Here is a 26,844-nt window from a genome sequence, read left to right as displayed (position 1 = left end):
CTGTTTTCAGTCCTCTGTCTCCCTCTACTGCACCAATAGGATGATTCTCTCTCTCTCTCACACACACACACACACACATAGATATATATGAAAAAATACATTTTAAAACATGTAAAATAGAGAACGTTTCAAATTGTAATATTTCAAATGTATAATATTCAAGATTTTTGTTTCAGCTAATTCAGCCTCAGTGAGCTCCAGATTATTTTTTTTTATCTTACAGACCCCAAACTGTTGAATGGAAGTGTGTGTGTGTATATACACTCTATAAATCTCATATTAATAATACAATTAATAATACAAAATGTCTACCATATGATAACCTAATAACTATTAATAAGCATAATAAGTCTATTGCATTGATCCCCATATAAAATGTTATATGAAAAAAAAAGACTGCACTCCCATGAACAGCACATTTATTCACCATTCAGCAGATAGCTTTCTATGTCTGTACAAGCAATATAGATTCTGTTAGCATATACTCTCTCTATAGTACAATAATCATTTACACAAATATACACAATTTAAAATATAAACCTGTTCCAAAGTACAACATATACTGTTTTTTTAGCATTTCAATGAGGCAGTCCACACAATGTATTTTCTATGAAGGGTGGACAGCACAGGCAACAGTAAGCTCAATCAGCACAAACCGAAAACGGTGACATGGAAGAGGATTTCTTCAGGACGACCTACAGTACAGCTGGGCTGGATAAGACTCTTTGGATCATGCACTATCAGGCCTTTCTCGATGCACTGACCGTGATTGTCGGTTTTTGAAGTTCATTGCTCTGATACGGTAATGTTTGTTCCTACTAACACCATGTTGTTATTGTTTGTTTGTATGGCACATTTAAAACAGTCTCGGATCATGTACACTTGAATATGTCCTTTGTGCAAAACAAATATTTCCTCCACACCGAACCCAAGTGCATAATGTAGTGATCAAATAAAAGTGTATGAGCGCACCCTCATTCGAACACATTCACACGCACACCATAAGACAACATGCTTGTACGCATGCACGTTAACGTTTCTGCTTCTCTCTCTCTCGCTTTCTCTCTCTCTCTCTCATTCATGCACACATATAGTCCAGCAAAATCATTCTAGACCTGGGAAATAATCTGCATATTAAAACTGGGTGATCGAGACTGTTTGGACAGCGGGCTTCCAGAGGAGAACGGACTCCCGGGGGAAAGGAGATCCTGGCTCCGCGCCGCTTGCCCAAGACGTTCCTCTTGCAAACTGATGGCTGACAGATAGTGAGCCCTGTCTGCGCTGAGGCTTCCCAGCGACAGGCTATCTGTGGGTCCCGATGAGCCGTTGAGGCCGGTACAGTCAAGAGACTTGCTTGAAGACGTGTTGCTGGTTTTGGGTGGTGCACCAGCAAAGGGAGAGATGTAATGCGGGTCCAGAAAGCGTCGAGGCGCGCTGGGACTCGGGCTGCGGCTGCTCTCTGCGGTTCGGAGGCTGACGGCAGGGGGAGGGGACTGGTGCCGTTGTTGGAGGCTTCGGAGAGCGGCTCTGGTGTCGGCCGACATGCTCTCCCTCAGCCTGGCTCCCGGATCTCGGGAAGGTCGAACACCAGTTATGACCCAGTCACGTTTCACGCTGCTGGGCTGGCTGCTGCTGGAAGCCCCAGAGGAAAACCCTTCATCTGGGTCAAAAGAGTCCTCTCCGCAGCTCACACCGTCGGCATCTAAAACACAGCGAGGGGAAAATGAGGCAGAGAAAACAGAACGTTGGATTTTGAATATCTTGGAGGAAATACTAGCGCTTGCAAGGCAGCAAAAGAATAGGGTTAGGTGAGCTTAGAGGTAAGCTCTGGCTTTTGGATCGGTCTCCGTGAAATGCTGCATCTGACACTCAGCACGCATCTTGTGTTAATTCTCCTACACAGGCTCACAGCCGGTAGAAAACAACATGGCACCGTCTTTGAAGCGTCAAGCTGCAATTACACCAGTCTTCATTCGCTCTATTCACTTATATTCACACACATGTGAATGTGGGAAACTCAAGCACGGGGCGAAATTTTGTTGTTCAAGAATCAAAGAATCAAAATTCAGTCCGTAATTTCACTACCGTTCAAAACTTTACGTTCAGTACGTTTTTTTTAAAACAAATTAAGTCTTATTCAGTAAGGATGTATTAAATTGATCAAAAGTAACAGCGTTTAATGTTACAAATGATTTCTATTTCAAATAAATGCTGTTTTTTTTCTATTCATCAAAGAATCCAGAAATAAATCTAGCTCCAACAAAAAAAGCACAACTGTTTTCAACTGATATTAATAAGAAATGTTTCCTGAGCAGCAAATCAGGATATTACAATGATTTCTGAAGGAAATCAGCTTCGACGTTGCAGTAATAATTACATTTTAAATATATTAAAATGATTTTAATTGTAAAAATATTTCATAATATTACTGCATTTCCTAAAAGACTTCTATCAAAAACTTTTTTTTTTTAACAGTACTGTAGATGTAAGAAATGCTGCATTCAAGCCCACCTCAGAATTTCCTATTTTTAAGTTCAGAAATCGCAAATATAAATGAGTTTGATTGGAATACAGTTGAGGTGCTGGACCAATATCATAATTCTCCCTCTCTTTTTCCCTTCCTGACAAAGACAGCAAGCTTTCTAGAACTAATACAACATAAAGAGCAAAGGATGCACATTAGATGTGCAATTGACATATGGTTATCAAGTAGTAATTTCTAGCAATTTATCATTAATTTTACACAAAATATTACCGTCACCATTCACAATTACAGTAGTGGGCAAAAGTAATGTCCGGCCTAGGAAAATTGACATGTTCACCCTTTATTCAAATATTATTAAAAATGTGTTAAAGATTTTGTAAGCATATTGCATAACAAAACTTAATAACGGATTATGCTGTCAATGTATGCTTTTTGTTTATAAAAAATTAAAACTTAAGAAAATAAAACCTGTAGCTGTAGTTTTGCTAAATAATTTTCAGTTCAGTGTTTTGTTCTTCCCTCATAGTTAAATTATTTATTATTAAATTATTATTTCTAATAGTTTGATGGTTTAATCGAACTTGCAAGCTCATTAAAAACAAATATCCCCTCTGGATATCACTTTTGGCCACTATTGTGCCTACAAATTATTATGATCAAAAACGATAATAAACTTACAACTTGTTATTTAAAAAAATTTAACTAGTAATTATGATACGATGCTGGTACTCGTGTGCACTCAATTTTGAAACACTGTACGATCATTCTAACATGATTTGACCAAAAGAAGGCCACTCACAATTCAGTATGCAAATATTATTACTATTTTGAAAGCAGAACATTATCAATATAAATCTCAGGGGAATTCCCTTTTAAGAAATTTAAGATGACAGTGTAGTGCACTACAAAATTGTCCACAAAACAATGTTTGAATGAATCTGTTCATTAAGTAACTCAAGCTAAATGAATTCCAGAAATTTGTAGAGAAGATCATCTTGCCTTGCAAGCACTGTAAAGGGCTCCTAAAATGAAATTGATCACAAATGAGAGGATTAAACACAAATGATCACAAGGTATGTGGAGACATTAGTAACAGACAGGAGGAAGTTTCCATGCAGTGGGGTCACTTTAATAGTGATAATAATTATTGAAAATATTAATGATAATGAACACTTTCTATGATGAACAAGGGCAGGGCTTGTGTAAGGACTGTCTAACACCGTGACACCGTGTAATGGTGAGATGTTCCTGAGCCCTGCCTACCCCCTTGCAAGGTTAGGTGAATGGTGCACTTTATCCGCCCGCATGCCACAGGATTGTCTGGTCTCTCCGGGGGGGTGTATCGGCTGGGGATGATGGAGGCGTAGAATTCAGCCGTGGTTGTGAAATCAAAACAATCTGAGATGAAGACAGTGAGCGAACTAAACATGATGCTGACAGAGGGAAAATTTCACACACAAAAATGGCCTCCATTTCCTGAAGCTTGAATGGATGCAATGAAGGGACTGATGAGAATGTCATGTTAATGTTCTCATTATGATTTTAATGATCATGAAGGAAATAAATAAGCAGAAAGCCACCAAAATAAAAAGATTGGTATAAAAGGGTGTGTGTGCATATTTCGCGTACCCTCTCGTTTCCAGCGGAGGCGACGAATGGAGGCAGCAGTGACAGCTGCCTGCGAGATGCATCTCCCGGTAGGCGTTACTTCCACCTCCAGAAGGTTCCGCGAGCCCTCCGGAGGACGGGACGGAAGTGAGCGACTAATTGCATTTGCCACCTGAGGATCAGGGGTCAACGTAATGTAGTGAAATATTACATTTCTGTTAAGAATTACAATTTAAATGTTGCTCATGAAAGACATTTTCTTGTGGCAAAAACCACAACTCCACCTTCACTAGTACAGTACTGTATATTTTCAGGGTAACAAGTTAAGTTCAAAAATTGCATGAATTTTAATAATTTAATTACTAATTTGTTCTTTTTCCTAATTTTGCTTCAATGGCAGCAGCACTTTGAGCTGTATAAACTCCACAAGTTTGGGTAAAACCTAGGCTGTGTCTGAAATCACCCCCTATACCCTTTACATAGGGCACTATTTAAAGGGACAGTCATTTGTAGTGGTGTCCGAAACCATAGTGGACATTATCAAGTGCACTCATTCAATTCCATAATACATCACAAAAACGAGTGTACAACTGATGTTGAACACCCATAATTCACTGCTGGGGAATTGTCATGCCGAATTAATTCCCGCGTATCACCAGAAGATGGCGCAGCTGAATCATCCATCCATCCATTTTCCAAATGGCTAGTCCAGTGTGGGTACAGCATAATATCATACAGGTATAAAATAAAAAAAATATATATATATATATGAAGAGTTCAGATGCAAAAGCCTCTAAGTGCCATCTGAAATTTTCTTCTATATTGATCATTTTTATCAAGCTCGTATATTTAAGTTCAATAATTTCACTTAAATGGCAATGCACATTACCTATTAATTGTCATTTAAGTGAAATTACTGAACTTAAATATACGAGATTGATAAAAATGATCACTCTAGAAGAAAATTTCAGATGGCACTTAGAGGCTTTTGCATCTGAACTCTTCATATATACACTTCACTCCTTTAAGTGGACTATATTAGTGGAGTAATGTAGGGAATAGTGAATGAGGGTATAAGGGGCGATTTCAAACACAGCTCTGATGATGATGTTCTTGCATAAATTTAAAATGATACAAGAGCATTTTGTGGATCAATGGAAGCAAAAACATCTGTTCACAAGATTTGAAATTGGTTTGAATTTGATTTGAAATTTGCTAATTTGATTACTGACAAAAAAAAAAAAAAAATCAGTGTCTCAGACTTTCAGACCCCACTTTATATTTCCATGAGTGTACTGTAACAAAAGCATTTCACATAATAGGTTGGTGTGCAGACAGCGGATGACTTACCAGTAATGGCTGGGCATGGAGGTCTAGCTGTGCTCGGTAGAGGATGTCATCCAAAGCTTCCCTCCCCAGATCCCACTGCCCATTATAACTGGAGTTGATATGAGAGAGTATCATTATGCAGATGAGATCATTAGCACACCACTCAAACCGTTAATTGAGAATTAACAGGAATTAAATATATAACACATTTCCTTCTCTTACAAATGCAAAAAGAAAATAGATCTGAGCGCTGCTCAGAAATACACAACCATTTAAAAGTTAGGGGTCGATAAGACTTTTAAATATTTTTGAAAGAAGTCTCTTATGCTCACCAAGGCAGCCTTTATTTGATCAAAATCACAGTAAAACAATGCATTTTCAGCATTCAGCAGAAATGATGCAATATCTATATCAAATAACCCTCTAATTAGAGAAGAATAGTGGCATGGAACAAAAAGAAACGGACAACTTGTGCTATAATGGAGATGTAGCTCTTGGCATGAAGACGTGGTCAAACTTACATGGCATGGTAAACAGCAGTCAGCATCTGCACCATAAACTCCGGCTCCAATCGCATACGGTAATATGGCTCCCTCCACGGCTTTTGCTGCTGCCGCGGGTAACCGCTCACACACAGCCTGCATAAAGAGAGAGATTCATAGAAAATTTCTAATGACATGTTTATTCTGAGGTCTTTATGCTAATGCTATGACCCGCCACAGAAATCCTTTGCTCTCTCTCTCAAAATCAAATATTCCCTTTAATCCATTTAATCATTCCATCTCTGCCTGTTCCAACAAGACATTTCAGAGAGAGAGAGAGAGAAAGAGAAAGAGAAAGAGAGAGAGAGACAGACAGACAGGCCGAGATGATCCCGGATCGTTAGCAGAAAAAGGAACTCATGCGCCCCCCTTACCGTGTGCTCATTCTGCAAGCCGATTGATGGGAGGACGCAGGCATAAAGACCACGGCTGAGTTGTAGCAGAGCATTAGAAAAGACAGCACCTCAAACCTGCAAGAGACACACACACACACACATATATAACCCCCTCTGACATCTGCATAATTTTACATCGACAAATCAGACAGCGGTACATTATGAGTCAGCGACTGTCGCCGTGTATCTAGCCAGTGGAATGGGTAATAACAAATCACACTACATCAGCACCGATCTCGCTGTCAATGCTCCAGCAGTGGTTTAATGAAATAAAATGCTGAGATACCATTACAGCCAGCAGGAAAAAGTAAAAGCTGAGTCATGGCAATAAAACGGTCCAGCGGGCGATAGCGCTATTAATCAAAAGCCCAGAAATATTCCACAGATCAAACCTACTTCCTCCACAATAAGGAATGAGTACAAAACCCCAGTCTGACAAGAAAAAAAGCACCTGTTCTGTGAGGTGAACGTCTCTCTCTGAGATAGCAGGCCGCTGTACACCACCCGGATGAGGTCGTGCTGGTTCAGGGCTCCCTCGGTTAACGCCATGGACCCCAGGCTGGATGGCTGCATTAATCATAAAAGTATTCGACTTTAATTATTCGACTTTAATTATTCATTCGTTTAAGCCCTACAAATAAAAAAAAGTTTTTTACAGCCTTAAAGAAGAACTCCGGTCAATTTTAACATTGAGCTCATTTTATTGTAAATTTGGAGTGCTGTCAATACAGAGAACAACGACAAAAATCGTTGTTGCCTACACCATGTTATCCTCTTTTTAAAATTTGCACCCTGTTGACTTCAATGGGGCAAGTTTTAAACCTGCTTTTAGCCTCTTAACATCCTTGATGTGTCATTACAAGTGCACAGCTAATGTGAGTGATTCCTTCAGAGTGAACACAGTGAATCTGACTGCAGTAGATGTGAAAGATATTAATAAAAATGATGTTATTTCAGCCAGCACACATACCTGTATTTACATCCTGTTTTCGGTCGAAGTCCATAGTAATCGATTGTCAAGTTCACACGCATAGGTTTACGCGCCTATGATCACGCGCGTGAACTCGACAATCGATTACTATGGACTTCGACCGAAAACAGGATGTAAATACAGGTATGTGTGCTGGCTGAAATAACATCATTTTTATTCATATCTTTCACATCTACTGCAGTCAGATTCACTGTGTTCACTCTGAAGGAATCACTCACATTAGCTGTGCACTTGTAATGACACATCAAGGATGTTAAGAGGCTAAAATCAGGTTTAAAACTTGCCCCACTGAAGTCAACAGGGTGCAAATATTAAAAAGAGGATAACATGGTGTAGGCAACACCGATTTTTGTCGTTGTTCTCTGTATTGACAGCACTCCAAAATTTACAAAAAAATTAGCTCAATGTTAAAATTGACCGGAGTTCTCCTTTAAGTTGAATAGAAACATTCTATATGATATGACTAGTGGAATTGGACTTATTTTCATTGGCAGAGCATGTAAACAAGTGTCAGATGGAGTGTATCCTGCTGAAAAAACATCATGGTTCATCATCACATAGCCTTCACCATACCTAGAGATTGGCATGGTTTTATTTCAGTTAGCCTAATAGCTGGTTTGATTTGCATTGAGAGATGATCTTATGGAATGTACTCCATGCCAGTCTCTAGGTATGGTGAAGGCTATGTGATGATGTGGGGCTATTTTAATTCCAAAGGCCAAGGGAACTTTATCAGGATGCATAGTATCCTGGATCCATGAAGTAACTGGCCTTTAAAAATAAAAATCTGCCTGCCTCTATGGGAATTTAACATAGGGGTGTCCAGACTTATGCCCCCTGTATTTTAAGGAAGAACATTTATTTATTTACGATACATTATTCATTCACAAAGAAAATTGGTGTCCTTAAAGGTTGGATTTTTCCTAATTGTTTTAATTAAGGCATTAAGTTCAATTTCCAAAAGATGATTTTTTATTCCTCTTTTTAGTCAACTTTAGCATGGGTGTCTAAACTTATGCATAGCACTGTAATATACATATTTTCTCCTTTTTTGGTAATGTGTGAGAAGTATATGTTAAAAATGTCATCATATGATTTTTGGTGAAATGTATTGAAACCAATTAGGGTCAATTTGACCCAGACCATAGTTTGTATTTTACTTCATACCTCATGGTATATTGAAGGCTTAGAGAGAGTTGGTATGGTGAATGACAGCAGCTTGGAATTTCCTTTACTGTCCACAATTTCCTGTAACAGAAGATGTACACATACCATATGTCACCTTTAGATGTTGAATTTCAGGAAGTGACAGGTAATGCTAGCACATTGACCAATCTCTCACCAGGTTATAGATCCCCAGTAGCAGGGCTTCCACGCAGCCATTGCGGTAGCGCTCTTTGCTGGCTGAATGACGCAAGTACACCCAGATGAGTTCAGGCAGGAACTGCAGGGTAAACCGACGCAAACCCTCCTCTGAGCTCCGGTACAACTCAAACAACTGATGACACACCGGAGCCAGCAGCTAGAGAGGAAGAGAAAAAAAAAAGTGATTTAAAGTGAAAGAGATGGGATGGACACAGGCACTGAGAGGAACACTCCTTTGCGACATTAAATTATTTTACACAAGGAGGCTGAATATGTAAGACTGAAACTGAACATAACAGATCAAGATATTAAAGAAATACGAAATTAAAACGTATTCAATCAGAATCAAATTTATTTCCTTATATTTTGCAGCTATTTTAATTCACACAATTTTCTCTTAAATGTTTTCAGAAATATTAAATACATTTTTTATTAAATAAATAAAAATGAAATGCCTTGACAACTAAGATCACAAAGGCATGAAATAACATTCACCTATAATAATAATAGTATCATTTTAGTGTTATGTATATACTATTAAAGTATTTATTAATATTTTTAATTAGCATTTATACATTTTCTATTTTCAGTTTTTATTTTAATTTTAGTTTTAGTCATTTTGTTATATGCTTTTGAGATTTATCATCTTTTCAAGATTTCTATTTAGCTTTAATGTATTCTAATTTCAGTTTTAGTAATTTTGTTACATGCTTTTGACATTTTTTTATTATCTTTTCAATATTTCTATTCAGTATTAGTTTCAGAAATTTTAGTACTTCAACTTATTCCAGGTAAGTCCCAAATAAAAATAATTCTCAACCAACATGCCATTTCAAGTTACCATTGAAAGTTTGTATCAACATGTGCTTTCAGAAGGAATCATCACCCAACACAAGTAAATAACCATGACATTTTTAAATAAAACATAAATCATTTCAAACACTTCATCATCGTACCTCACTGCAGGGCTGCTCCTGAATAACAGCATAGAGAGCAGGTACCAGAGCTTTCTTCAGACGCAGGCTGCCAGAATAGCTGTGGATTTGCTCTTCAGGTAAGGTCTAAAGAGGAGAAACGGTGCTTGGCATGACTGAGCAGCCTCAACCTGAATCAGCCTGGAGTTTAATTAACTTGGAGGCTGAAATATTCCTCCATTATGTTCTGAGATTCCAAATGTGGTTAATGGGACATTGCGCTCAGATCACTTGGGAAAGGAGGATTTAATTTGACTGAGCTATATAAAAAACACCATATTAAAGCCTGCAAGGATGTCAAACTTCTCACCTTGAACTCAGAGAGCCATTCCTCCACCACACGCTGTGAGCTGAGCATGGTCCTCCTGACAGAGAAAATTAGGGAAATATGAAACATGTAAAGAAAATGAATATTAGTACCACACTTGCAGCAAAATTAAATTTGCCACACCTGTCAATGTCACTGAAATCAGAGAATTTGCCAGGCAATTATTTTTTCTCAGCGACCATGAATATATTTTGCATTATTCCATTAAGTAAATGCAAAACAGTTTCATGGTTGGTTTTAACAGCATTTTCTCTGTCACAGGTTGAGGTCAAATTTGTTTTTTTAGACAAATATAAAGTATATCTACACTACCCTTTCAAAAGTTTGGGGTCAGTAAGATTATTTTTTTTAAGAAATTAATACTTTTAGTAAGCAAGGATAAAAGTTCCCATTTCAAATAAATGCTGTTATTTTGAATTATCCATTTACCAAAGAATACCAAATGTTTATTAGAATGATTTCTGAAGGACCATGTGACACTGAAGACTGGAATGGCTGCTTCAGGTTTGCCATCACAGGAATAAATTACATTATACAAATTGTATATTAAATTGTACTATTTGACAATAGTACTGTTTTTATTATGTTTTTGATCACATAAATGCTGCCTTGGTGAGCCAAACCAAACTTCAAACTTTTGGAAGCTAGTGTAGTGTACAAATGAATTTGTTTTATCTGGTTTGCTGGTCTTAGTTGTTCTCCCTTCTTGGTCATGCTGGTCAGTCGCCTGGTTTTCGTGGGGTTTGGTCACTTTTTAGTAGGGGTGAAACTGTTACTGACTTGATGATAGTAATACCCGACAGTCAGTATTAATTATAATTTAAACCTTATTTAAAGCTACAATATGTAAATTTTTTTCACCGCTAGGGGTCACTAACCTCTTACAATAACAAAGGTGCAGGTTGATGATGCATAAGCGGAATGATGGGACTTGCTGTCATGCTGATGATGGATCTAATAATGTTAATGGATGAGTGAATACATTGATGTTTTTGACATGACTGTGGCATGAAGCAGGGCGCAATTGCTAATAAGAGACAAATATCAGAAAGGAATAAGGACATTTTATTCTACCGAACTACCTGCAAGTGCTGAATTAATACTCACACAGGTCAGTGTATTAGACGAATTAAACTTGTGAGGTTACGCAGCGCTGTTTCTCTTGGTCTATCGTTACACTATCATACTAAACAGCATTTGAGTGTGTTGAAAGTTATAATATTATTCTATGTGTTAGTTTGTTGGCTGTATGAGACTATCCAGTAAGCTAGATCAACATTAGAATAACACACTGATCATATTCTAACATTTCATCATGTTGAGCTACAGTATATAACACTGATTAGTTTTACTAATAAAGTACATGCAAGTGCGGCGTCCCTGTCAATTACAAGTTAGTCGCGGACGTGGAGCTCTCGGCATCTTGAAAACGCCACGCTGATATTGATCCTCGTTTTATTTCTCCTTTTGTCCCAAAGTCTGCTTGCCATGGTCCATAATGTTTGAACGAATCAACAACAGCGTGCCGCTAGACGTTATGCACTACGCAGTTGTCCAGTCCACATCTGTCGCCACGGTTACTATGGCAGTACAAGCAGAAAGCAGGGATAACGCGGATATTACGTCATTTACAGGCGACAAGTGAACAGAGACGGGCACTTTTTAACATTTAATAATTTAAACATTTAGGATAATGGAAGTACACAATTGAAAGAAATACATAACATTGTGCAAGTGGTTTTTGGATATTTTGATACAAAATTCTTACATTTTTACCTTTAATTACCACGAATTGAAAAACTCAAGGTAAAACAATACTGTCCAGCATTAAGCGAAGATAAGCAACAGTCTCACGCAGGCGCAGTATTTCGTTTGGTGTGAAAACATGGCGGAAAGCTGTGAGGTTTTACAAGAGTGCTGAAGGTAAATGAATGTACGAATTTATTAATTATAAATTCGCCTATAGTTATAATACACCTATAACTTGGTATTTTCTTCTTATCTCCATGTTGGCAGCGCTGCTTTGTTTACGGAGGTTACCACGGAAACAGCTCTATTTCTGCTGTTTCATAAGTGCCACCTTCTGGCAGAGAGTGGATTTGCAGAAAGTTACATTTTCATTGAGCCTGTATGTTGCTCAACAGGTTAATGGAAAATAAGCTAATGTTCATTGAATTTAAACCATGTGCAAATTCACAAGTCAACACCATTGCAGAGTATTTTCTCCTTAAAACTGCAGTGAAAAAGAGACAGTTTTAAAAAAGCGGTTTGAAATCGCCAGTGTTTCTGACGTCACAAACTACCTTGTAACCAATCACGTCAACATGCCGGCGGGCTTTAGCATATCATCATTACTCAGCTGCGAAGCTGGGGAATCTCAAGAGTAGCCAGGTTATCCCGATATATTTTTCTGTTGATATGAAAAATCAGGAACATTCAGCTATATAACAGGTGAACTGTGTATATGATTTATATTACAATGTTATGATAAACTATATGCCTTTCTCCACTGACTTTCTTAGTTGTTCAAAGCATATCTAAAGATACTGATTTTTAGAAAGCAGCTATCTGACTCTGAGATGGCGAACAGGACATGAACATGGTTTGTGAACATGGTTTGTGTAACATTAGCAACACATTATAAGCTGTTTGATAACAGTCAAGCCAAAAGCTAATTACATTAATTACCGTTATGTGTCTGACAATGTAGAGACCAATACATAAAACATTGATTTGTGGATGACCGTGTATGAGTGAGTGGAGGCAGGGCTCATTTGCATATTCATGGATCCACATACTAAATGAAGCAAGGGCGTAGTTACAAGATGGCATTAGTAAAAAGTTTCACAGGAAAAAAAAAACGTTTACGTATGCCTTTTTGGTGATCAAAGATGAGTTTGAATGGATAAAATGCTGAATGCGAGTTTTTTTGTTCATTTAAAATCTGGACGTTATTGCTAATGTTATTATTTTAATGTTTATGCAAAAAAAGTGTGTGTATCAGTACTTTTTGAACATTTCCAGCTAATTTTAACGAGACTGTGATAATTTTGATAACTCTGATCATTTTGCTCACTATAATCGTAACATGAATTTTTCATTCCGTTTCATCTCTACTTTTAGCTAGGAGACCATCTGGCTCGGCTGGTAGACCAGCGTAAACCATCTAAGACCAGAAAACCATCTGGTTTAAGTGTGTGTGTTTTTTAAGCAAGGTTGAGTTCCTTCAAAGAATCCCTGGAAATATAAGATGGTTTGATTTGCTCAACATCTTTTGATCACTACATAATTCCCATTTTTTCATTTGTGTTATTGTATTACTATCATCTTAAAATGTGCAAATTCGCCAGTACTTTCATTTACTCCACAAAACCATTTTAGTGTTCACTGTGGCTCACCTGACTCAAACCCAGCTCACAAGTGTAGACAAGGAGAGATGTGGCTCAGATTCTCCATGCCTCTTGATCTCTGGTCAAACAGCCGGCAGATAAAAAGAAGACGCACACATCCCGCTCAAAATCTCCATTAAAGCTCACACACCTGCCCAACACACAGAGCATCACAGTTACTACGACAACTGTGGGCTCATGTTCCAAACTGAGAGCTTAATAGCGCAAACACACGCAGGTGTTGCCCCATTCAGTCCTAATACAGGACGTCTGTGTTGTTTATGCATGTTTGTGTGCAGCTCTTAAAATGGCAGGCTCTGCATATGGCAGTGTGACGGTGAGGGGGAGTGTGCTCTGCTCTGATTAGAAAGCAGTGCTGTGTTGGTGGTTGGGGAGCGAATCTGAGGTGAATAGAACAGATGCTTTACACGCTAAACAAAATCCTACTTGTGCTGTGAAGACATGACCTAAGATAGCCTAGAGGAAGCAGCGCTAACTGCATTACCTGTACCGCTATTGTTGTACACGGTTTTTCGCTTCATATGTACAGGTACCGTTCATCACTGAATGTTGCAACTAACATCAAAAATATATACATTTATATAGGTTGAGTCATTCTATAATTTAGGGGACATTTCACATTAGCAAAAGCAATAAAACAACTATTTGTATGCCACTACACACACTGATTAAGTGCTACACTGTAACTTTTTTTTGTATATTCTGCCATATGTAAAGTGACAATTTTTGAAAGACTTCTAAGAATTGTATTTTTTTGCAGATATTTGTGTAAAATTATCAGCACGATCACTAAGGACAAGAACATTTCTATTAGAGCTGCATGATTATGGATAAATTGAGAATCACATTTTTTTATTTATTTTTATTTTTTTTCAAATAGAGATCACGATTCTGAACAACTAAATTAAATAATTTACAAGAGGTTCTGGCATTTAAAATGTAAAAAATAAAATAAAAAATTCTGTCAAAACATAGTTGACAATGACAGTTGACGCAAGTAACATAGTTGACAGGTAACGTAGTTGAAAATGTCACCATTTTTTTCAGGGGGTATTTGGTTAGTAACAGTTGACAGAATTTTTGCAGACATCAATCAAATAAAATATTGTCTTATTTGAAAGAAAATTTTATTTATTCTACTTTTATAAGGTATATTTATATTTTGATATAATTTAATATAATATTTGACTTGAAATGATATTTCTGAAGAAAATTGTTAGGAAAAAAAACAGTCTAATCATCAATGGACATGAAATTTAACCTAAATTATAGAATGACACGTGAGAATTGGCTACATGTCAACGAATGCAACTTGGTGGTTTTGGTCATGTATCTCAGCTTTTTTTTTTTATCTAAATTTTAGTCAAATGTTAGTACATTCCTCTTCAACAGTACATTGTTTTTTCTTTCAATTTGGGCAGTGGATGTCAGAAATGTCCTCTGGTTTAACATGCTTTACTTCACCTTAAATAGACAAACAGAAAGTATTTGAAAGTATAGAAAGACAGACAGTAAAGGAAAAGCAGCATTCTTAAACATGAATTTTAACCTAAAAACTTGATGCTGTAACAAATGTTCATGGACATGTTATGTCAACAACCCATTCAATTTCTCCAAAAGTGAAGGTTTATCCTGAGGCTTCGAAACACTTAGACTCAGCCATGACTAAAATATTTGAAAAATGCAACGTGGCTGCAACAAAATAGCAGTGAAATACTCCCCTCATTACACAGAAGCTGTAGGCCTTCAGTATTAACACCTTATGTCAAGATGGGGGCAATCTGCCTGACCAAAACATTCCTCTGCTGCGTGGACGCAACGGTTAGCGCGCCTGCTCTCTCCAACCCTTGCCAACAGGTAAGAAGCTTAGAAGATTCAGCACCAGATAATTAAGTGTATACAGTCCCCTGAAGAGGGACGCACAGCCAGGCCTAAAATAGCCATTGTGAAAAGAGCTTAGTGCAAAGAGAGAGGAAGAGAGAGAAAATGAGAGGTGGTTTCACTGAACGGAGATCAAAGTAGCACACTTTCAATGAGCATTAACAAGAGAGTTTACTATGATCGGCCTGTCGACTGCAGCGGGACACAACAGAAAGGTCATTGTTAAATAGGTTGCGCAACACACTCAACGTACTCGACTGAAAACGCACTCCAAACTGTCACAGACACGATTTTACCTGCACTCAAAATCTCATTGAACACCAGGATATGCATATCTCACGCTGTTCCCATAGTGAGGACGAACATATGGACAGATATACGAACATATGCGCTCCTAGCATATGCATGCGTTCAAACACAACAAGCATTATTTTGTTCTGACAGTGCGAGATGCGTCTCATCACTCTCAATCCTGTCAAATTAGCCAGATGGTGTCTAATCTCGCCCGGGCAAATCTCTGTGCTGCACAGAATACAAGTCCTTGGCAAGGGTCACAATCCAGCTCCTCTGAGATGAAAACAACCCCTTGTCTAGGGCGCAAAAGACCCGAGTTGGTTTGATTAAAGATTTACTCTAGGGTTACATCAGTGGCAAATCAAGCCCCAGTGATTGCCGCCATCCTTCCTGTGTCATTTGACTGTGGTTTTTCAGTGAACGCCGGCTTCCTGCACTCAACACTGGTGCATCTGTGTTTTTTTTTGGGGGGGGGGGGGGGCACACTTCATACTGCTGGTTTATAGGTGTGCCCTACTGGCATTTAATCAATTCACTTTGTACATGAGAGTTAAGACTGATGTTATGCCAGGTGGAATAGTACCAATGTGTGTGTGCGCAAAGGTATCCAGAGAACAGAGAATGCATATTGAAAAATGCTTCCAAATTTAGCTGAAGGCCAAACCATTGTTAATACTTTAGGGTGCATGTTTCTTTAAAAGGCATAAAATTAGATGATATGAAGAATGATGTTCTTTTTAACATATTTCCACTTCACATCACTCTCACGTTTTATTTTTTGCCAGCCAAATCACAAAAAGAGTATTAGATTGGATGCAGATAAATCAATTTATGAGTGATTTTTGCTTTTTGTCAACACAACAGAAAAATAATAATAATAGCCCTATGAAACTAAATGCAATGCAGCCAGTGACACGAGGCTGAAAAAAAATATTACATAATTTTAACTATTAGCCAACAGGTTCAAAATACAGCACTAAAAGTCAATTTATGGGACTAAGTGTACAATAAGTGTAAATGCTTAGCCTTAAGTATCTATTATCATTTCTATGTTTGCCATATAGTTTTTAATGATCTAGCAGTTATTCATGTGTTTACAGTAATAATATTTTAGTTAACAACATTCACAGTTTTATCAAAACAGCCTATATCAAATCCATTTGTACAATTATTAAAATGTTGCTCAGACCCACTGTTTACCGCAATATATATTAAAATAACTATAAAAAACTGGATATTGTTATTTATAATAATTTATGGTCGCATTTACATTTGAATAAAATTTGTATTTAGAGAGAAAAAAGCATTATCATATTTTTGTGTCCTTGGAACATAATTCAAGTCTGAACAGGTTATACAAATAATCAGTTATACAATCAAACATGCCATGTTGTTGTTAACTTTTTAGTGACCATAAATGTGATTTAATACATGTAATAAACATTCGGCCTAAAACATCAATATAACAGAATCGGTTACATCTTCCAACGTATGTGGTTCAAATGTATTTAAATAGCCTCATCTATGCGCTCTCTCTCTCTCACACACACACACACACACACACACAGGTTTTATCAATGGTATGGTTGTGAATTACATACCAGTAGGATCTGGACTCCTCCGGATGCTGCAGATGATCGCTAGAGTCCTTGAGCAAAGCTGCAATGCGCCTTAAAGGACAGACCCGACACAACGACCACCTCTGAGATCAAGCAGAACATTACTTGTAAGATCCCACCGGACCTTAACCGTAAATATCAATGAATCGACGGGTTAAATAGGGCCTTGCGTTTGCCTGATCGAAACGTTCACTGCCGTGTTGACATCATCATGTATCTCCGCTCTCTAGCTCTGCTCTTCCTGCCAACTTGCAGCTATTTACCTGACCAATTGAGTCGCTCTGATCGAGCCCTCGCCGCGGCTGGCCAATAGCTGCGCAGTGCGGTGATTTGTGAGCTTATCGGTGCTCATCGCACTGCGCGGTTATTGGCCAGTCGTGTCGTGGTCTTGATCAGAGCGACTCAATTGGTCAGGTGAATAGGTGAACCGTGTTTAGTAAAAACGCACTCAGGGAAGTGTCGTTTGACTGGACTTCCAGTTACTATCAAAGAGACTATTGGGTGTAATTTAAATTCCTTTTCATGTTTGCAATGCTCTTGTGGTATAATGTGTGGGGGTCATGTAAAAACAGCAAGCCTGTCTGGGTGCTGTTGCTCTGCGTTTTCCATAAGGAATCTGACTAATTGTGCACGAGACCGTGGGACTAATAGAATATTGTCAATGTCAGGCAGTTTTATGTACCTTTTTTTATATATATGAATGTTACATCAACATTTCAAATTACTTTTATGCATACATTTTAACTCAAAATGAAAATATGATTTACTGTTCTACATATGAAGAGTTCAGATGCAAGTGCCATCTGAAATTTTCTTCTAGAATGATCATTTTTATCAAGCTCGTATATTTAAGTTCAGTAATTTCACTTAAATGGCAATGAAAATTACCTATGAATTGTCATTTTAAGTGAAATTATTGAACTTAAATATACGAGCTTGATAAAAATGATCATTCTAGAAGAAAATTTCAGATGGCACTTAGAGGCTTTTGCATCTGAACTCTTCATATGTAGTCATACAAATATATATTATATACATTACCTATGTAGAGCTGTATTTTTTGTCGAACTATGCAAAAATTGTGAAAATGTTTTTTATTTGGACCTATATTCTTAAAGACAGAATTGACAAAATGATCCTCTATTGGCTGTATATGTGCTTTTGTGGAAAGTTTTAATAGAGATTATTTTCTTAAAGTCCACCGGGCCAAAAGTGTCAAAAGTTGAAGGAACATCCATTAACTAAAAGCTTGTTTAATTATTAACCGTCTTACCCACTACTGCTTTATTGTATTTTAAAGAGAATACTTCAATTTGGAACAAAAAAACAAAAGGCAATTAGAGCATCTGATTACCACTGTGGATTTTATTACAAACTGAGGTGCATGTTGTTAACATTTTGTAAAAAGCAGAAATTCAGACATTTAAGATCTCCCCAAAACTCTTTTTGAGTCCATAAAACATACTGCATGCAATTTCATTCAGATACAAAGAAGAAATCAGTCTTTTCACATTCTTTCATAAGTCTGCAGAGAATATTGTAGTCTTTTAGGCATTTAAAGAAGCAAAGAAGAATAAATTGTAAGTCTTCCAGTTTACACAAATGCTATTTTGCTGGAATCTTACATTTTCAACAATGGCAAAACTGCCATGCTTCCAACTCATAATGCACTTGGCTGCACTTCCCTCTTAATAAGGGTTTTTAATAGACACCTGACAGCAAATTCACAGTTGCTACAAATCCTAAACATTTCTAACAGTCCCTAGCTGTACCGCAGTCCCTCTGGTAGAGATTTTTACCAGCCTCGAGTGGGTTTCCATGTGTCTATAATCTTCCCATTAGAATGGACAAAATAGACCGGATGCATCATAGCTGTAGCACAAGCCTGTCAACAAAACATACAAGTGATTAGGTTTTCTTTTCACCAACCTGCTCTTCATTTTAAAGGAAATCAATCATTCATTGCATTCAGATGTGTCATGTTCAATTAGCATTAAGGAGCAGGAATGAAAACAATGGTAAGTGCAGTTGCCAACATTGATAGATGGTTTGACAAGCCCTCAGGCTATGTTAAATACGTGCTCTCAAAAAACAAAGTTTGCGCTGAAGTTACCAAACTATTCGAAGCTTCAGCTACAACTAAAGTGTTTGAAGGCGGGTCAAAGTAGACGTTGTTCACAAGCAGCCAATAAAGACCTCTGGTGGGCATTATGCAAATTTGTTACAAACATACATAGGTTTGTGCAAGAAGTAAGACTGGAATTACTGACAACAACTCGTTTCAGGCAGTTCTTTCATTTAGTAGACAATGGCTCCGTTTATCGTGCACTTTGATCTTTGAAACTTTGCAGAACTTTTACATTCACAAACAGCTACATGCATGATAGGTAATATCCGATAAAGCATAACAGGTTCACTTTAATGCACAACACATGGATAAAAATGATAGACCACAGCAATGGCTTAGTCAGATGTAAAACTGTGTTTCTGTGTGTGCTGTGTTGCAGTGAGAGGGTTAGTAACTCACATGGTAAGGCATGAGTGTGAGGAGTGACCCCAGCGGGAACTGCTTGAAGTCCAGTTTTCCAGAGATGGGCTCCACCCTGCCGTGTTCCTGAGTCATAGACAGTAGTCTGCAAAACAGACGACACCCTTCATGCTATTTATATCATCTGACTCACAAAACCTCCTACTCCCACTGTTGGGAAGTAAAAACAACAACATCTAAACGTGTACAAAAAATGATTATGTAAAGTCACTGCTTAGTTTTTAATATTTCAGAATGGATTTGATTCAGTGCAGACAGGTGGCTTTATGAAAAATCAAGGGATGCACCAAGATTAAAATTCATGCCAATAACAGTAAGTTAGTTGGTAATTATGTTACGGCTGATAACTGATAAATGGTTGATATTAAAATTCTTTACTGTCTATATAACTTAAAACACAAAAAATGCCACAAGTAGAGCTGTCAAATAGATTGATCACGATTAACCGGATCTAACATAAAAGTTAGTAAATATAATATATATATATATATTTATATTATACTATACATATACAGTATATTATACTGTATATTTACAAACTTTTATGTTAGATGTGATTAATCGAATTGACGGCACTAGCAACAAGTGAATTTAGGCATCACAACATCATAATCTACAGTGTGAAAAATTAATATTTATCTTGACATTTGAAAAGATAACATTTACCAATGTTAGTAAATTCTATGATCAAATGTTTGGGTCTGTAAGATTTCTTTTGTTTTTAAATTTGTAAGTCTTTTAGGCTGCATTTATTTGCTCAAAACGCAGTAAATTTTATTACAATTATTACTAATTTAAAATAACAGTTTGGCTATTTTAATATATTTTAAAATGTAATTTATTCCTGTGATGACAAAACACAATTTTCAGCATCATTACGGTCTTCAGTGTCACATGATCCTTCAGAAATCATTCTAATATTGTACTGTGCATTGTGTAAACTATGATCATTTTTTCTTTGATATATAGAAAGTTAAGGATTTATTTGAAATATATATATTTGTTTGTGACATTATCAATGTCTTTACTGTCACTTTTGATTAAATCAATCCTTGCCGTATAAAAGTACACAAAAAAATCTTACTGACCCCAAACTTTTGAACAGTACAGTATATGGACAAATATGGAAAATTAGCAGAAAAAAAATCCCCCTCTAATATCTGCCAATAAGTGATATGTTACCAAATGTGCATCCCTAGAAAAAAATCAGTCCTCATATAAATCCACATAATGATCTCTTACTTGAGTTCCGGGTGTCCTTCAATGATGGCGTATCCGGTGGGTAAGCGCCCCCCACCATCATGACTCAGTGCTGTCCACCCACAGTCTACAAGTAACTGGTTCCTGTGTGGATAGTGACCTATGACCCGCGTCAGTACCCGTACAGCAACATCCTCAAGTCTGCAGGACCCAACGAGGGACTGCTGTACGTCTGGATGTGCAACAGATAATATTATGATTCCAAACAAACTGAGAACATTCACTGCTTATGATGATTAAACAGGAGAACACAGACCATAAAATACGTAGTTCCCAGGATGCACCTCACTCAACATGGCCATTTCTGGAACTGGGTGGCTACAGGAAGGGGTGGAGCCAATGCTGGATTTGGGGGTGTGTATCCCAGCAGCCTTCAGCCTATGGAAAGTAGAAATAATACTACCAATGCATATTGAGAAGGGATGCACTGATATAAAAATTTTGGAAATGATGATAAGCTGATGATAATGTTTATTTTATACCTATATTAAATTTATATGCTTTATTTTCTTAATAAATAAAAAATTAAACACACACACAAAAAAAAAAACATTTACTTTAAATGCTACACATGCATTTAGGCATCACAGTATTATAATGTACAATATCAAAAAATATTAAAGATTACATTTACTAGTGTTTACAATTATGTTTGTTAATCTATATAGATTCAAAATAAAACATTACAAATTAAAATTTTAAATAAAAGCGAATTTAAGCATCACAATATTATAATGTTTCATATAAAAAAATATATAACATTTTTATCTTTTCTGCAAAAGATTACATTTATTGTGTTGGTAAATTATCATGTTTTAGTTTTTTAAAGTTGAATTATACATTTTTTTAAAAACAATAAAATTCAAATCAATTATTTTAAATGCTGAACTATCAGAGTTTATAATTATATGCTTTGTTGTCTAAATTAATAAAGTGAATTTAAGCATCACAACAATATAATGTTTAGTAAAAAAAATGAATTTGTATCATTTGTACAAAAGATTACACTTCTTAATGTTGTTAAATTATCAGCGTCTAAAATGATCATGCTTTGTTGTCTAAATAAATTAAAAATAAAATGAATTATTTTAAATGCTAAAAGTTCATTTAGGGATCACAATATTATAATACATAGTGTACAAAATTAATGATCATTTTAATGCTAAATCATTGCTAAATGATCCGTGCTTAAAATGATATGCTTTGCTGTCTAAATAAAAAAAAATAAAAAAACAGTGTAAAATCAGTCATTTTTAACTTCTACAAGTGAATTTAGACATCAAAATATTATAAAGTACAATATAAAATATTTATTTTTATTCATTTATTTGCAAAAGATTCCATTTATTAGTGCAGTTCATTTATTTGCTTTGTTGTCATAATTTAAAAATAAAACACTAAAAACTAAAATCAATCATTTTAAATGTTACAATTAAACGTAGGCATTATAATATTCTAATTTATAGTGTAATGTATAATAAAAATGAATATTCTTTTATTTTTTCAAAGGATTACATTTCTTAGTATTGCTAAACGATCAGTGTTTTCAAAGATAAACTTTCAGTGAGCGATAGGTGATGTCTGCACATACTTCTCCACGAACTGCAGTGTGATGGCAGTGGTTTCCTGAGCAACGGCTTTGATTTGCTCCTCCCCCTGACAGGCGTAGGTGTTCCCACAGTGGGCGTAAATTCCTGTCAGCTCCACCCCTGCAGTATCTGAGACCTCCCGGGCAAGTTTCAGCGCAGCTGGGTCACAGTAAGGAACACCCGCTGTCGAAACACAGAACAAACAAACTTATCTTACTGCAGCAGTACACCCAAAAACTGCACTTCAAACATCTGGTGAACTCCCTCTTCAAGCGTTACCTCTCCCATTGTCACAATCCAGTTTCATCCACACCTTCCAGACTTTTCCCTGCTTCAAAGGTCTCTTCTTCAGTTCCTGCAGGGCAAGGCGGTTGTCCACTAGGATGTGGAACAGAGAGAGTCTCTCAGATAGCTCAGCACAGCGCTCCACTTTATCAAATGGCAGTGGGTATGCGTACAGTATATCATCATAGCCATTATCAGCATAGAATGATGCCTCAGCTAGAGTAGAAACCACGATACACCGACGAGAGCCTGCTGTCATGATGTCCGCACATTCCCTGAAAACAACAGACATGTAACATTCAGGATGAGAAAACAATGATTTAATGATTAAATGGGGGAAAAGGCATTTGAAGTATTTTCCATTGTTAGTTCGTGTTAACTAATGAATCAACTAATGGAATCTTATTGTAAAGTGTTACCTTCAATTTTTATATGAAAAAGATATTCAAATGTTTTAAAGGAATAGTTCACCATAAAATGAAAATTATCCATAACTTGCTCAGCCTAAAGCAATCCTAGATATATATGACTTTCAGCCAAACGCAGTCTGACCCATACAAAAAAGTAATATATGGCCATATATGTACTTATCTATACATATATTTGACTTATCTGAGAACACAATATATGCCTGCAACATATATGAACATGTATGTGTCCAAACATGTGAAAAAAATATTTGAGTTCATCCATATGATACTATATATTACAGTATAGTATTGGTTTCTCGCATATATGGACAACATTAAGTATAAATATGTGACATACATATTCGTTTTCCACATATTTAATAAATGTATGTAAACATATGCATGTGATACTGATGCATTTTTAAAGCTGTGGCATATGGTTATGGTACTTTGTGGATGTATTTGTCAAAAACACTGCATTATTGTATTAAAATACTATATTTGGTATTCACACGATAGACACAAAATCTCCAACTATAGGCATTTAATTACAAAGCATTCATATATAAGATTTGTATCCCTAATATAAGTGAAAGTATGTACTATAGAAATAAGTACATATATGCATGTGTATATATATATATGCGTCATATATGCATGTATACATATATGCGTCTTACAAATATTTCACATTTATGTGCATATACAGGAAAATATATGGCACTTACATGAAAACGGCCATTTTTGCTATATTTTGAAATGTTTCATATATGTCTATGTGTTTTACATATATGAATTTTGCATATATTCTCATATACGCAGCAGACATACATGGGCACTGACATTATATATGTAATTTACATATATTGACATATATTACATTTCTGTATGGGGAGTTATATTAAGAAATATCCTGGCTCTTCCCAGCTTTATAATGGGAGTGAATAGTGCCCTAGTTCCAAAAGAAGTGCATTCATCATCCATCATAAAAATATTCGACATGTGAATAAATGCCTTCTAAAGGGAAAAAATAAGTCGTTGGGTCAGAGGTCACTCTCTCTTGAACGCGCGCACGGCCGTTGACAGAAGCCAGTGATTATAGTTTATAAAGTTGATATTTTTCTCACAAAAACACATTGCTTCACTTCAGAAGGCTTTTATTAACCCACTCGAGTCGTATGGATCACTTTTATGATGGATGAATGCACTTTTTGGAGGATTAAAAACTCTGGGACTATTCACTCCCATTATAGCTTGGAAGAGTCAGGATTTTTTTTAATATAACTCCGATTGTGTTCGGCTGAAAGAATAATAATAAAAATAATTTTCATTTTTGGGTGAACTAGGCCTATTCCTTTAAGTAAGTGTCCAAATACATATTTCCAAAATCACTAGAGAATTATAGTTAATAACATATTATAAAAGTATACATGTCTGAGCATTTTCAAGTGAAATCATTCGGTAGATAAAGCGGCTGGTGTTGACACGAGAATCTTACAGTGTTTTGTGTGTTTTCATGTGAGGTCGGAGCTGGACCCCCAGTTTCTGGAAGCGCTCGCGCATGGCTTCGGCATTTCTGTTCACTTTATCCAGGTCAATAACCAGCGCTGGAGTACAAAGGTCTTTGATGAATTCGACACTGGCCATTATCCAAAAACTGAAACAAATAAAATACACCAACACATTTAAGCGAAATGGAAACACGCAGACTTGTAACAAAATGCAGGATAGTGCTGATAAAATAAATGTAACAATTTTGAAATCATATAATCTCAACTCTTTAAAGCATTTAATTACAGCTGTAAATAAATAAGAAAAATATCGAGTAAACATGAGATTGGTTCATGGTCAAAGTGGCACGTGTCAAACGGTGATGATAAACTGATGATAAACTTTAAATTTCTCACCATAAAGCGCGACTCGAGTTCTGATCAATGAGAGCGAGCGCGAGAGTGTGAAGCCAGAATCAACACAGCGCCGCGTATACACATAACGTTACATTGCAAACTGGAATTTTCAACCTAAAAGCTACTGACGAGATTCTTTGTTGTTATAAAAGATTTAAAATATACTTTGTGCTTTTGGAGCAGCAAACTATTTCAGATATATTATATTATATTATATTATATTATATTATATTATATTATATTATATTATATTATATTATATTATATTATATTATACAGTCACTTATAGGCTAGCCCTCATCCAAAGAAATCCCACAGACCCATCCATGATGATGGAGGTGAGAGACCTTTAAAATATCTCTGCATTTGTAGCACTGGTTTGGCTGAAGGTGTAGTTAACACTGAACGTTAAAAAGTCTAATCTTGTGTCCCAGGTGAACTTTTTGTTGCTCATTAAAGTGGATTATTTCGAAGTCAGTTAATAAAAGGGCTAATTAAGGCATTTAGTCATTAACACTAAACCCTCCTCTCCCAGTTGGATAAAATCCTCAATTACCAGACCCGCGTCAGAGTATCGGGAAAAGACCTTTAGGCCTGTTTTCACTTTATCCCTTGATGTCTTTCAACAGAGTAGGCCTAGCGCTAAGCTGCTGGCTACATTACTTCTATACCTCCAGTCCTTTCAGACAATTCTGGATGTTTTTGGTAATGCTTCTGTTATATGAATTCAAATTCCAGTTGTATTTTAGGCATGTTTTTGAAAGAAGTATCTTATGCTCATCAAGGCTGCATTGATTTGGTCACAAATACCGTAAAAACAGTAATATTGTAAAATATGATTACAATTTAAAGGTATAGCGGAGGATTTTCTTTTTCCGGGTGGATCATCAAGACTATTGGTCCTCCTAAGTGTCAATCATTCTGGTGATATGTTTACGTAAGGCCGTCGTACGTGCACGTGCACACGATTCACACGATGGAGTGTGCTCAAAACAAAGGTTGGGCTTCCCACTGATGTCTCAGTCGCGAAGTTTCTTGACAGGTAAAGTTTGGCATGCTATTTGGAGAAATCAATTTAAAATCACTGCTAGTAAAAGTTCATGTAAGCTATGATTAGCTCGTGCATGCTCTCTCGTGCACACGTTTAATAGGCGTTCCCTCTCGGGAACAGGTAGAGTGTTGCGCATGTGCATTTTTTCAAAAAGTGGAGAGCGGTTCTTTTCTAAAATTCGGGAAAATCCTCTTCTATACCTTTAATATAAGTTTTCTATTTTAATATATTTTCAAATGTAATGTATTCCTCTGATGGAAAGGCTGAATTAATAGCAGCCATTGTGCTTCTTAATATTTTTTTGTAAATTATTCTACTTTTGATTCTCTGGTAATTAGAAAGTTCAAAAGAACAGCATTTATTTGAAATAGAAATGCATATTTCAAAAATAAAAATCATATTGACGCCAAACTTTTAAACAATAATATATATGTGTGTGTATTTTTCCAGTCATGCTTCTGCTTCTTCATGCTTCCAGTCATATTTTATAGGTTAACAAATTATATGTACTACAGAATTTAATGAGTTTTATTCATTTGTATGACTTTTCAGGTATAAAATCTTTTTTTAAAA

At 36.4% G+C, this 26,844-nt stretch overlaps 2 protein-coding genes across 9 annotated transcripts; both read right to left on the bottom strand.

The window, feature by feature from the left end:
* Nucleotides 1-403: 403 nt before the first annotated feature.
* LOC308685424 (hyccin 2) lies at nucleotides 404-17,464 on the bottom strand. 6 transcript variants are annotated; one of them, XM_081357187.1, is made up of 14 exons: nucleotides 17,398-17,455; nucleotides 17,204-17,304; nucleotides 13,416-13,557; nucleotides 10,000-10,054; nucleotides 9,672-9,776; nucleotides 8,693-8,872; nucleotides 8,518-8,598; nucleotides 6,811-6,926; nucleotides 6,339-6,434; nucleotides 5,944-6,060; nucleotides 5,444-5,531; nucleotides 4,115-4,265; nucleotides 3,749-3,883; nucleotides 404-1,702 (listed from the first exon to the last, which is right to left on the bottom strand). In XM_081357187.1, the coding sequence occupies exons 4-14, from the start codon at nucleotides 10,045-10,047 to the stop codon at nucleotides 1,110-1,112; spliced, it is 1,710 nt and encodes a 569-aa protein (XP_081213313.1). In that variant the 5' UTR covers nucleotides 10,048-10,054; nucleotides 13,416-13,557; nucleotides 17,204-17,304; nucleotides 17,398-17,455; the 3' UTR covers nucleotides 404-1,109. The 6 variants fall into 6 exon arrangements, with proteins under 6 accessions (XP_081213313.1, XP_081213312.1, XP_081213316.1 ...); XM_081357186.1 differs by having other exon boundaries at nucleotides 17,204-17,464; XM_081357190.1 differs by lacking the exon at nucleotides 3,749-3,883.
* Nucleotides 17,465-18,560: 1,096 nt separating this feature from the next.
* LOC308685428 (D-serine dehydratase) lies at nucleotides 18,561-25,650 on the bottom strand. Of its 3 annotated transcripts, none has more exons than XM_081357198.1 (8): nucleotides 25,221-25,305; nucleotides 24,812-24,970; nucleotides 22,898-23,178; nucleotides 22,621-22,801; nucleotides 21,286-21,407; nucleotides 21,012-21,201; nucleotides 19,749-19,854; nucleotides 18,561-19,106 (listed from the first exon to the last, which is right to left on the bottom strand). In XM_081357198.1, exons 2-8 carry the CDS (start codon nucleotides 24,958-24,960, stop codon nucleotides 19,017-19,019), a joined length of 1,119 nt encoding a protein of 372 aa, XP_081213324.1. In that variant the 5' UTR covers nucleotides 24,961-24,970; nucleotides 25,221-25,305; the 3' UTR covers nucleotides 18,561-19,016. The 3 variants fall into 3 exon arrangements, with proteins under 3 accessions (XP_081213324.1, XP_081213325.1, XP_081213323.1); XM_081357199.1 differs by lacking the exon at nucleotides 25,221-25,305 and adding an exon at nucleotides 25,568-25,650 and having other exon boundaries at nucleotides 18,562-19,106; XM_081357197.1 differs by lacking the exon at nucleotides 25,221-25,305 and adding an exon at nucleotides 25,541-25,638 and having other exon boundaries at nucleotides 18,562-19,106.
* Between the last annotated feature and the right edge of the window lie 1,194 nt (nucleotides 25,651-26,844).

The sequence above is a fragment of the Scardinius erythrophthalmus genome (genome assembly GCF_964197995.2).
Source record: "Scardinius erythrophthalmus genome assembly, chromosome: 25".
Lineage (NCBI taxonomy): Eukaryota > Metazoa > Chordata > Actinopteri > Cypriniformes > Leuciscidae > Scardinius > Scardinius erythrophthalmus.
Note: the sequence above shows the minus strand (reverse complement) of the source record. Positions and strands in the feature narration are given on the sequence as shown.

What these genes read in the sequence shown, in the direction of transcription:
- LOC308685424 (XM_081357186.1), bottom strand. Translation starts at nt 10,047, where the DNA reads ATGCTCAGCTCACAGCGTGTGGTGGAGGAATGGCTCTCTGAGTTCAAG. An exon ending in TCCATGCCCAGCCATTACTG is followed by an intron (nt 4,266 to 5,443) that starts GTAAGTCATCCG and finishes CCTGATCCTCAG; the next exon opens with GTGGCAAATGCAATTAGTCG. An exon ending in TCACCTAACCTTGCAAGGGG is followed by an intron (nt 1,703 to 3,748) that starts GTAGGCAGGGCT and finishes GCTGTGTTTTAG; the next exon opens with ATGCCGACGGTGTGAGCTGC.
- LOC308685428 (XM_081357197.1), bottom strand. An exon ending in TGGGAACTACGTATTTTATG is followed by an intron (nt 21,202 to 21,285) that starts GTCTGTGTTCTC and finishes TTGCACATCCAG; the next exon opens with ACGTACAGCAGTCCCTCGTT. An exon ending in TCACACTCATGCCTTACCAT is followed by an intron (nt 19,107 to 19,748) that starts GTGAGTTACTAA and finishes TTTTGTTGACAG; the next exon opens with GCTTGTGCTACAGCTATGAT.